General features: G+C 27.5%; 1 protein-coding gene across 1 annotated transcript in view; it reads right to left on the bottom strand.

Annotated features, from left to right (window-relative positions):
* Window positions 1–333: 333 nt before the first annotated feature.
* The window catches only part of LOC126906328 (protein bric-a-brac 1-like), a 34139-nt gene continuing 21005 nt past the window's right edge, over window positions 334–13467 (bottom strand). Inside the window, exons 2-6 of the mRNA XM_050686880.1 lie at window positions 10296–10353; window positions 4932–5198; window positions 4260–4408; window positions 2476–2751; window positions 334–2047 (exon numbers count right to left, since the gene is read on the bottom strand). Coding sequence (XP_050542837.1) covers window positions 1856–2047; window positions 2476–2751; window positions 4260–4408; window positions 4932–5198; window positions 10296–10353 — 942 coding nt within the window. The 3' untranslated portion in view covers window positions 334–1855. The remainder of the gene's footprint in view (window positions 2048–2475; window positions 2752–4259; window positions 4409–4931; window positions 5199–10295; window positions 10354–13467) is intronic.

The raw sequence follows: 13467 nt of genomic DNA, 5'->3' as shown, positions 1-13467 counted from the left end.
GTAATATTGTCACAAGTATTGTAATATATAGCAATTTATTTATTTTTAAATAATTTATGTACACAGTAATATATCATGATGGAAACTAAAAAAATAACTAAATGGAATTTTCATTAATATGAAAAAACTATAATATTGTTTTTAAAAGGTCTAGGAGGAAAATGTTGTTATATATTTTTTTAAATCTTTAGTTTCTTTGATATTATATAATAAATTTATTTAAAAATTAATCATAGTTTAATTTTAAGACGTTATATATAAAATAATTGCTGAGGATTTCATCTTATTCAATACCTAATAAAGAAGTAAAAAAGAAAAAAAAACAAAAAAAAAGAAAAATGAAAAGTAGCAAGGTTTATTCAATTTAATCTGTACAATAAGAAATAAAATTACCTTTTATTTCTAAAAATAATAAATATACACATGAGAATAGTAATTAATTGTTATTAACATTATCTGCGTTTTCTAAAACAAGTACAATTTAGTTTTGTCCATTTTTTTTAATACATTTATTAACAAATATAAATGAAATAGTATATGCATACATTAACCTTACTCCAAACATAGTCAATATTTGTGAAAATAAATTTACTAAAAAACTAAGACAAGGAAAAAAGAACTTAAGTCGTAAACAGTAATTAAGTTGTCTTAAAACCAATAATAAATTATTATTGTTTAGTTTACTGGCCTAGTCCATTAAGAATTTTTTTTTTCAAAAAATAAAATAATAATATTATACAAATAATTTATACGTGCTAGGAACAGGTAACCAATATATTTAATATTGCCTTAAAAATATGTATTTAAAGTATTTTCTTCTTCGTTCTACATTATATTTTACACATTTATAAATATATACATATATAAATATGAATATTATTATACATGGCATCGAACGTCACAATTTTTTTTACTATTTTCTACTGATGTTATTTTACCACTTTATTTTTAATTAAAATTTTTTACAACCTATCTACCGATAAATAACACATTTTATTGTCCGTCGGACATATTATTGACACATATCAAACAATATACATCCATTAGGTACATTTATATGTCTATATAACTCATACACATATTTATGTATACATGAATGCACAGTACATATAATATTGTTTTAGGTACCGAATTGACGTTCATTACCATTATACAGTGTCGTAAATAATAGTATTTGTAAATACTGTACATGAATTTTTCAAATTTATATATATAAAAGAAACTATAACTAGTCATTACACGTGTAGTACACAAATTATTCATATTATGCTTATGCCGACCGTTTAGGCGTTCAAATATAATTTTAGTATCGTTAAACAATTATTTTACAAAATATCATAATCATTAAAGTTCGTTTACCGTCGATACAAAATATATAAAAAATGTTTTGTAGTTATCGAGGGAAAGAATTAGTAAAATGGCATAGGTAGAACACAATATAATATATATATATATATATATGTATATGTGATACACACACATATCTTTATTAACATTTTAAGGTAAAGTATATGCGTGTAATGTATATTTAATGATTATACAAATATATATAGTGCGCATTTATCAATTATTATTGTTACCTCAAAACAGTAATAGATAATTATGAAAATACTTTTAAAAAATAAATGCTAGGACTGCATTGAATAATAATAATTATTATTATTATGTATAAAGTCTATGCGTTAATTTTATACGACACGATAGTTAGGTTAAAAAACAGAAACAATGTATGTTATTTCTACAGGTTATACTTGTTTTTACGACTTCACGAGTCTTTTGGCGATTTTAAAATTTCAGATATTTTGTTCGTTAGTTATGTGTGTGTATTTAATATTATGTTTAATCAGTCTGCTCATTAATCAGTCCGTTGTTCGATGACCAACGGCAAAGGCTGTTGGTCGATCGTGTTGTTTATGGACGATGCTCCGGTGCAATGGCTGTTCTTGACCAGTTCATCGATATCCTCTACAAAAACGTTATCCTGATTCGAATGATGGTGATTATGATGGTGACCGTCAATAGATCTTTTGTAACCGCTCAGACTAACCTACGGGCAACAAATATATTTTTAATTGTTGACATGAACTCAAAAAATTAGTTATATTATAAAAATATAACAATAGAAGAAATACTAAATGTGAATGAATAACTTTAAAAACACAATTTTTATTTTCTATGCATAATTTAAAAATCCCCGTGCTGACAGTTAAGTACAAAATGAACTGTCAATTAACCAGCATAGAAGAATAACATTCCTTAAAACTAAAATGTTTTAGTCCTAAACGGACACAGGCGTATTTTCTATATTGTACACCTAAAAAATACACATATTAAAATATCTCTCCTCTTAAAAAAATAAAAGATTAGTCGTTTAATATCGTCTCTGAAGTTTTTGAAATGAAATCACTAACGGTCAACTACGAAATTTAAATAATAAAAAAAGAAATGCGATTTAATTACGATTGTTTAGTTTACCTCTACGTTGTTGTTAGACACTAGTGGAGAATCGGGTGGCGTTGAGTTAGGCGACATGTCGGCAGGACTAGGCAGGTGAGACGATGCTAGTAAGGCAAAGGCGTCTACACCGGATGAAGGTGAGATGTTGTGTCCGGCCGCAGCCATCATTTGTTGACGAAGTCCCTGAGCCACGGCTACAACAGCGGCGGCTGCCGAGTTGGGTGACACAGGTCCTTCTCCTGACGGTAATGAGTTGTTACCGTAATGGCCACCGGACATAGGGTCAGGCAAGCACTAGAATAAAAAAAAAAGATACTCTCAGAATAAGACACGTACTAATTTAAAAAATCGTATTACTTAACAACTTTATTAACAATAAAATAAAATAATTACACTGTAATATAAATACGCTGTATTACTTTTTTTTTTATTAATTTATAAAGAACGCATATTTATTTGCCGGATGTCATGTCATACCATAAATAGAAAAGGTTATCTTTTCGAATAACAAACCAAATTGTTTGAAAATAAGTTTTAATGTATTTTAACTAACGAAATGTAGCGAGGTGTAATATATAGAAGTAATAAACACTTTTACGGTTTAATAACAACTACCATATTACAACAAACTAACAAATAATAGCGAGAGACGAAGCGCGTTTTAAGACAGAATGCGTAAGTGATTGACTGATCGATTGACTGGCTGGAGCGACGATCTTGCCCTTAAATAGTCAGAGGAATCTTCTAGAGGCGGCGGCGGCCGGACATTCTAGAATATTCGACCGCCACAGAAATGTAAAGGATTGCGAAAGTAGACCTGAGCTTGAGAAACTCCAATAATGAATTACAAATGTAAGCTGCAGTCAATCAATCATAGATTATATAATTTTAAGTAAACGAACGAGTTATTTGAAAACTTAAAACATTACTATATAGTTTCAAAATAACAGAGATGGAAAAAAAATTATTTTCGCGTCATAAATTATTATTGAACAAATTGTATACGATTTTTTTTTTATCTATTCAAATGTTTAATAAATATTAAAGTTGTCGGTTTAAATTATTCGTTTATACATAAAATTTAAAATATTCGTGTCGCCAATAAACGACAAAAAGTAAATAAGTAAACAATTCTAATTTAATTTCGATTTTTTTTTTTTTATTACTATTATTATTTTATATTTGCCATGACGCGTATAATATTATTTAATAAAATAATAACTTTTTTTAATTGTTGAAATCATATATTGCCGCTGGTACCTATATTGCCCTTGACTCGATAAATTAATAACAGTAATTTTAAAAGTATACTATGGATTTTACTTTAAAAATAACAATATTACTATCCGTGACGCAGTTAAAATTCTATCGTGCATAAACTAAAGTTTTTGAAAAACTTGTATTAGGTAAATTTTATTAGAAGTTATGATTTATCGTGACCCAATAATTTCTACAAAATTATATTATAAAAAGGAAATAATAACTAATTAAATCCGGTTATATAAGTTTTATCATTACGTAATATATTTAATTGTGGTTCAACCACCCACACAACTAATTAGAAATACACTGAAAAGAAACAAAATACACGTCATAGAGTAAAACCTTATGTTTATTCATTAACAAGATAACATTATAAGTATTATCAAGTCGAGTAAATAAATTTAGCTCAATCATGGTTTACATGTCTTTTTGGCAAAATTACTTTAACAATGTTAGCAGCATTCTTCTAACAATTTATACTTAATTATATTTTTTAGGTACACTAGTTATAATTGTATTATCATTAAGAGCATTCTTACCGGTATTCTTGGGTACATGTGTAACGCTTCTTCTTTGATGTTTTGAGCATCTCTAAATACAACAGTCCTAATAACATTTTGAATGTGATCTTCAGGCCAAAATCCTAAAAGTATTCGCTGGGGACGTCCACGACCTTTAGGCCTCAAGTCTAAAAAATAATAAAATAAAGTTATTATTCTATTTAAAACGCTTTAAATAATAATAAATATTGCATAGAAAAAAATGTATACATAAAATTCGCCTTTACAAATATTTAAAAGTAATTTTAATTAAATTTAAGTACTGTTGAAATCTCAAACGTCAAATTTAAGTAGCAACTGGATATTATAGGTACACTCAAAGTAGGCATACAGTAGTTGAGAATCTAATGGATAAGTGTACACAGGTTTATAATTAATAAGTTCTCGAAAGCACTTTTGTTAAATACACATAATGGAATATCGTGATAATTTTATAGAAGAAAAATGAACCATTATTTAATAATAAAAAGTGTGCTTATACTAATTGATGATTTATCGATCATATTTTATTTGTTTTTTTTTTCGTTGATAGATAAATTAAAAAAAAAATTATTTCAATTTGTTATCTTTAAGAAAAAAATATAAATATAATCGATATTTAAAGGTAACTATTTTATATAGTTGTCTATTAAAAAAATAACAAAACAATACCTGCGCCTCCATCAGCAGAGGGTCCAAGTAAATTGTGCACGCGGTTAGCGTATAACACAAATGTAGGATACGGTATGTCGTACTTGCGAGCAGCCTGCGACAGAGATAGACCTTCTTTGAGCACTGACAGTATCGCTTCGGCCATGGTCTCAGGTCTCCAAGACTTGAGAGGACCACGTTCCCTGAACCGCAAATTATGTACTAAACTTTGATTGGTGTTCCAGCATTTTTGCCACATAGATTGTAGTTGATACTGGTAACTATCAGCTATTATTAAATAAAATAATAATCCAATTAGATAAAAACAATTATTTGTATCGAGATTGAGTTAATGATACTCATACACTTAAAGACTCATTTGTTCATATATGAAAATAATTTCTAGATTAAAACTTTTCAAAACTCTAATTAAAAAATAATTTATGCGAGCATTTCTGTTATATAGTACGTTCTCTAGAATTGTAACTTATAATTATATGCATTAAAAGTAAGGCCATGAAAAATAAAAGTCAAAAATTGAAGGTAGGAAAAAAATATATACAACAGTGAAGTTTCTCAGGCTTAGTCAAATTAAACTATTTAAAAAAGCTATACAATACAGTACAAATATTTCATAGCCTATTATAATAATAATAAAAAAATAATAATTCAGCGTCAAGTTGTGCAATGCCACTTTTGGGACTATAAAAATATTATATTTATAAATTATTAATATTTATGACTTTTACTATTTTTAATTTATTTCGTAATTAAATGAACATGTTAAATATATAATCGTTTCTTAGAAGCGAGTCAATTAACTTAAAATAAATAACTTTTTTTTATGGGAACATAATTTGTTTATGAAACCAGCAAAGCTATAACTTTCATTAGTTAATACACATCAACCAATAAAATTCCGCGGTAAAATTTCATAAAAATCAATTTAGACATTACCAAATACGTATATAACATATTACCGCCATCACTATCAGTATCTTATATTTTACAATTCTCTAAAAAAAAAAAAATTAGTCCTATTTCTCCAATGGGTTTGGAAGGCGGCTTAGCATCTTCAATTTTAAAATTATCCTCCCTAAATTTCATAACTATATGTATTTTTATACAAAAATTATCTTGAGGAGGGAGAAATTGGACATAAGCATCACTAAAAATGTTGTTTGAATTGCTCCTCCTCTCCCTTTTAATAAAAGTATTACCTTATATTTTTGAAATATAAACATGTATGTTTAATTACCATAAAAATAAGAAAATGACCAGTCCTTAACGACTTTTGAACACGTTTATTTTGGAAGTTAACTATAATGACTGGTGATGATGTGCGAGTCTAATTATATTTATCTCTAGGTATTTATAAACTGCTCTACTCCAATTTTAGTAAAATTATAAAAGTGCTAATATCTTTTGAGATACTGATTCTAAAGTTGTTATAGATCAGTCATCATCTTATTTTTAAGCTAGTTAAATATATATGTTTCTATTTCAAAAACTTAGGTTAATACTATTTTATAGAAGGATACAGGGGATATAAGACAACGTTTTTTTATGAAAATAATAGAACAGTATCTTATCGACTTCTGAAAAGTAAAAAGTATAAACTGTTTTATACTTTTAATAATGTTGCGTGAGGCATAGTTAATCAATCACCTTGTATTTCATACACATGTATAATATTTTATTTACAGCAATAAAAATATTTAAAAAATTATTGTTAAACACAAGTGTCTAACTTTTTTTATAATATATAAATTATCTTAAAATGGAATAGCGTTTGTCTAAATATCAACTTATAGCAATACTTATTAGGGTCTTCAGCTTAACTACGACATTTAATATACAAAAAAACTAATGAGAAAATAAATGAAAAAAATTCAATATGAGTACAATACACAGCTGTATGTACATAAATAAGACAAAATGTTTTACCCGATTGGCGGGTGCATGTGACGTAATGGCTCGTTTATATTATTTTATAATATTATAATATATGTGTGCANTTTTTTTTTGACATTTTCATACAATATATAATTTTATATTATTAAAATATCAATATTTCAATTTTTACAATAATTGAAAATATTATACGTAAGTAGTTTTTAAGATCTACATGCATTTAAAAATGTATAATATTGTATTGGACAATATGTCTTTTTGGACTTTATTTTTTAAAACAAAACTATGTAAAACAACTCAAACATAAAAAAAAATGTAGAAGTGTTATTGTCTAGGGCAGCTGTATCTCATTTATAGATAGCTATACATTTCAATATGAATCGTTATATATTATTAGCTCGTTAAATTTTCAACCTTGTTATTAAGCAATATAATAATTACATAATGGCCGAAAAAAGACACAGGAAATAATAGTACACACGAAAAAAAGACAACAAATGCTAGAACGGCGTTTCCCATGGGTAATGAATTATGCAACCGTATAATATTCCTTTTCTTTTGTATTCAATCCTTGGATTGGTCTGTAGAAAATCTCTACTTTTCGCTGTTTTAATACTATAATAATATATGGCGGTATTCATAGGTAACATGAACTATATATTTTTAATAAATATGTAGCCGTTTTTATAAGTTCTTAAATGTATTTTAACAAAAACTTTTTAACATTGAAAAATATTCCGAGTGTATAATTATTACGATTTGAGCTGCATATACGCCGACTAATAATGAGTCAAATTTATGTTAATTATCATAGTTATTATAATCATTTTTCAATATTATACTGCTGTCATTGGCTAACATAAAACGAATTTCTAATGTAAGAACATAATGAAGTGTCCGTGTACATACAAATTTTATGTAAAATAGACATAGCTCAATTATGAGAAGACAAATTAGTAACGATAACAAAACAGCATCAAGCGATCACCATCGATAGTTGATTCGCGGTAATTATGCGCAGAAGTGGCGTACTTGACAAAATAACAAATGAAACTATCAATCTAATAAAAACATGTGGATAGGTCATAAAAAATAGAAAAAACGGTATATTCTCATCGACATTCATTTTGTTTATTTATTATTTGAACCAGTAAAATAAAAATTAAATTAAAACAACACACGATATAGAAAAGACAATACAGGAAATATAATTTATTTACAATCGTTATTTTTTATTTCAACAACTACCGATTATTGTAGACGTGGTTTCAAGGCACGTTATTTTTTTGTAGGTTACTGACCAGTGATGTTAACTTTTACCACATTAATGTAATCGAAGCAAAATATAGAATTTTTAAAGAAAAATATACAAGCCAATTGTAGTATTAACAATAAAAAGAAAATATAATATCAATTTGCTTCCTAAGGTATTAAATTATTATCTAGTTCTATTGTACATTGGAGAACGTTTAATACATGAAAATAAATCCTAAAAACGAGTGGTAAATTTATTTAAATCTTGAGAAATATTACAATAATAGTAACACAAATTGCAATTAACGATTTCATTATAATGACTTCCCGATGAGAGAAAACCTCTACAGTCTTATTCATCATTCCCACGGGGAGAAATAAATGTAAAAACATACAAATTGTGTATTGTATTTTTAATTTTTATTTATATTTTTTAAAAATCAGCTAATAATTTTTCATGAAAAACTTAATAATTTAAAATATTATAAACGTGTATTTGTTTGAAAAATAAACGATATGTATCTACAGTTTATGATCATGAGAGGATGTCACTTCATATTATTATGAAGTACAACAGAATATTTCAAAATTTAACACTTGTTATTTATTTGAGGTATCAAGTAAATCAGATAGTAACACATATAATATCAAAATCAACGAGAGGGAATAGAAAGAAAGTATTACGTAACTACAGAGCAAATATTTATTAATTTTTATACAGGAAGACATTTAAATAAGACTGAGTTAAAAAAAAATTGGTTTTAAACTTACTTCATATCATTAAGTATCAAATCAGTAAATAGTTGGTCATGAATTAAAATTTATAAGAAATTAAAAACTTTTTAATGCGTTTTAAACAACTTTAAAATTTGAAAATTAATTTACTGTTTTATACATAATTTGCGTAAGACAAGTTGTGTATACATATTTTTTTACAGAGATTAAATTATACATATACATAATTTAACATTACTGTAGAATATTACATGGTCGACTTAAAATAAATTATTTGGGCCGAGTTTGCAAGTCACTAGCAATAATTAAAAATATTAAGCGAATAGGGAAAATATAATAATGTTCATTTAGCAAGCGAAAATATTACAAGTATGGCTATGGTAAAGAAGAGTTATTTTTAATTAAAAATATATTTTAAATTATTATACATGTAAAAAAGGGGGATTTAAATTATTTTTTGGAAGAATAAGGTTTTTGTTTAGTTTTAATTTTGACGGATGAAAACGAAATTAACAAAAGTTTACACAAAAGAGGGTGTTTTTAATGGCCTCAACTCGATAAGAGGTTAACGAGAGCAGGACAGAAACAGTAAACGATCCCGTAAAAATTACTGAAGAAAAAATGGTCTAACCGAATCCTATTTGAAATAAAATAACAAAAAAAAAATATATATATATATATATATAGATAGATAGATAAAAAGACCAATGTACAGTAGTTTAGCTAAAATTAAAAAATCCTCTCTAAACCATAACTTGATTAACACTCAATGGTAAAAATTATATAGATTACACAAGATACAAAAACTATTAACTTCCGGGTTGTAAAGACGAGGTTCGCTTTTGAAACGATTGAATTATGCTATAAAATAATATAAAAATGTTATTATAACGTAGGATAAATTTAACGCTATAGATGATAATGATTTGAAAATAAATTAAACAGATGCGAGTATCAAAGAAAAATTATTGCTCTTAGTATCCTTGAAGAATAAGTATATATGTGTACTTTAAGTACACCATCAAATATGTGTACTATGTTGCAAATACTTTAATTTTGCCAGTATTCAATTTTTATTTCCTTAGTTATTTAGTAATTATTCAAGTAAGAAGGTTTTGTTATAAAAATATGTATATGAATATTGCAAATATACAATATAATATTATATAGCACGTACATGGGAAAATAAGCACATGATGACATAGTAAGGTTTCAAATTACAGAACATGAGAGAATCAGTCAATATTTAGACCAATAAAATCATTTGAATTAACCATGATATTACATATTTTATACATTAATAAAATTTATCATATATTTTAGAGTACATAAGAATATGAATATTAATACTAAAATCAGTATGTACACAACGAATAAAATGTATGTATTTAAATAAAAGTTACGCATTATATCAAAAATAAATTACTTATACTGTAAATTAATAAAATAATTATTTTAGTTACAAATAAATGGTGTACTTACAGGTCATGGGTGAGGATGTAGAAGCTAACCAGGCTTGAGAACTTTCAAACATTTTTGCCTAAAAAAAACAATTAAAAAATTATATTAAAATGAAATAATTCTTTGAATAAAAGTAAAAGATTTATATAAAGAATTCTAGTCGTAGGTCAAAATATGCATCGTTAAAATTATAATTTTATAACATAATAGTTACAAGATTGAGTTATCTAAATATTTATGGTTTTTACACAAATTACTTATCAATGTGCAATTATTAACTATCAAGTATAGTCTGACATCACACAGTGTTGCGAATACCAAATATAAAAAACACCATATTCTTTTTAAAAGATACAGGAAATGTTAAAAATAAACTCTATGGTAGAAGAGTGGTGATTTATTGTGTGATTCTGTGCCGTTGATCTAGTTAATCTCGGAATTCAGATCGGAAATAAACAGTCCCTTGTTAATAGTTTTTAGATTAGAAACTGCTTACATTTAATGGTGTGATGAGCCAGTCAAAAGGTGCGATGAAGGTTATTATATATTCGTACCTATCCCCAGCAAAATGACATAAATATTTATGTAAACTCGGACTTCTCGGGCGTATACGATCTAATCCCTATAATTTGATGTACGTGTATTTAGATGGATTAAACGTATACATAATACTATTTAAATATTCCGCACTTAACGTCACGCATTAGACGATATATTGATGGTTTGCGCGTGTGTTGACTTTAGTCGACGACAATCGGATGTAATAGAATATATTTCATAAAGATGGTGAACACAATAAGCAGCGTCGATAAGTATATTTAAATTTTCATGCGTTCTTATTAAATCCATCTCTAGCGTCATGTACCCCGGAGGCTGTTGGCCCGCATTTACAATTGTAAAATATTTTAGTGTGTATAGGTGTTAACACCAGATAATACCGTCTGTATGAAGTGAAATTAAGTATTTACACGGAGTTATTACACAGTAATATATTAGAGGAGTAAAGGAGGACATTTCTTACTGCTTAGCTTAATCTTTGTTTTTTATGGAAATACGTTTAAATAAAAGTTTAAAAATAAATACATGTATAGGGAACACTACTATGATCAAATACACACACTGGAAAGTCATCATTTTAATGGATATTAATATTAATTGAAAAATATATGTAAACTTATTTACCGCGATAAAATTTGTCAATTTTATAAAACTTTTAAAATAATTAAAGGTTCATCACATTGAACATAATCAGGACGATTGTAATAGGACGTGGCAAGTTTGTTTTTTAATTTTCTAATACATTGTGCATATAAGTAGCCGAGTAGCTCACAAAATGAAAATATTATAGAGATCCACCCGAAGAATGTTTTCTACGATTCTAAATTCCACTTTTTCCGTGACAACAAATAACACTGTATCCGTCAATATAAATATTGAAAGAAGGCCCGTTATTTTTTTTAAGTAAAGTTTGATTTGAAACGTCACAACAGATTTTTCGGGCAAGTAGTCCAAAGAGATTACTCGAAAATGGGCGGACAGACTAAGTATAGGTTAACTCGGTGTGTACATAGAAGAATCATCCTTTTCTACAGCACCATTAAAGCTCAGTACTAGTGTTTTGTTTGGGTGAAGGGTCGCCCCACTTCCGTATCAACATATATTCATACAGAGCTATATATCATCATTTCTTTATTTTCATTCTATACTAGCCCCGACAATCATGGCAGTAGTATCCCCCCCACAGTATTGTGGTGCATAACTGTAGCATGAGTCTACAAAGAAGTTTCAAAAACATATTTACCTAGTAAACTATAAGAATTAGAACTTAAAGAAGTTCTAATTTGACCAGCCGAAAACGACTGAATTTTTCTAAACAAATACATAGAACAATATAAATTCGCCGACATGCACCACAACAATAATAATATTGTATTTATGCACGTTATAAAATTCTATTATTCATAATGTAGTACGCTGGAAATGACTAAAGACCCGTATGGAAACCTTATAAGGCTTTGCTGTGCGTTTTTCAATACATGCTAGAGGAGTTCCTCTATAATAACGTGTAAATTAAATACTATACTCAGAACACTGTGTTTATTTTACGTCATTACGCATGTGCTAACCCAGTCGACTACCGAATTGACCACCTCAAATGTATCAAATATTATCGTTACTTCAAAACTTGCTATTCGCTATAATTATTTACATAATAAATAACGATACTCTACATCACAACGATTCACCATTAAAAATGAAATTAGAAACTAAACACTCTTACAACTTGTGTTGCGCAGAAAAAAATGTCCACGTAAAATAAAAAGTACAAATTTAGAAGAATTAGCAAGGAAAAAACTAATCGATAACTAGCCAAAATTTATCATCCGCAGTAAAAGTAATCCCTTTCACATCTACTCCCCTTCAGTGTTCATAACTAAATTACATTTATTTATTTTTTCAGCCGCTCGGGACGCACACAACCAACAACGTTGGTTTTTACCATTTTCCCCCGTTGAAAGATAGCCATCGATTTGTTTTCCCGGCTAACCGTAGACGGTAGCGGTGGATTTTATGTGGGTACGGTGGTGTGGGAAGAAAACTACAGTCAGAGAACCGACAAATAATATAATATTACGTACTTCGCGTAATGGATATTATATTTATAAATTAAATACAAAATAAAATGGCCAGCGTATTCCACAGTTGGGAAATTCTGTTGCAATCGGTATACCAATAATCGTAAAAATATAATATTAAAAATAATGGTAACGGGGTAACATGATGAAGCTACAGGGGGTTATTTAAAAGTATACAATTTTGTTATGAAGCAAAAGCAAAAAAAGTATATAAAAAAAAAGGATCGATGAAAGAGGTACGGGGAACGTGCATGCACACATTTTGTTTCATACAACCACATATAAAAACTAGGGTGTACACTAGTATGGTGTATTGGTTTATATTTTATAAATATAATAATATTATAGTGTTATGCTGAATAATACATTTTTATTATTATTGCGCGCACACTCACACACGAACACTATAAGGCGCATTCTTGTTATTATCATTGTGCTTGTGAGTATGCACTATTACGATTGAACAGAGAGACCCCCTAGCAGCCATTATTGTTATTATTATTATTATTACTATTACGGTTATGGGATATTATTATTATCATTACTATTATTGTTAC

Source organism: Daktulosphaira vitifoliae, unplaced genomic scaffold (genome assembly GCF_025091365.1).
Source record: "Daktulosphaira vitifoliae isolate Bord-2020 unplaced genomic scaffold, ASM2509136v1 Scaffold_4, whole genome shotgun sequence".
Lineage (NCBI taxonomy): Eukaryota > Metazoa > Arthropoda > Insecta > Hemiptera > Phylloxeridae > Daktulosphaira > Daktulosphaira vitifoliae.
The sequence above is the reverse complement of the archived record's forward strand: the minus strand, read 5'-3'. Positions and strand labels throughout refer to the sequence as shown.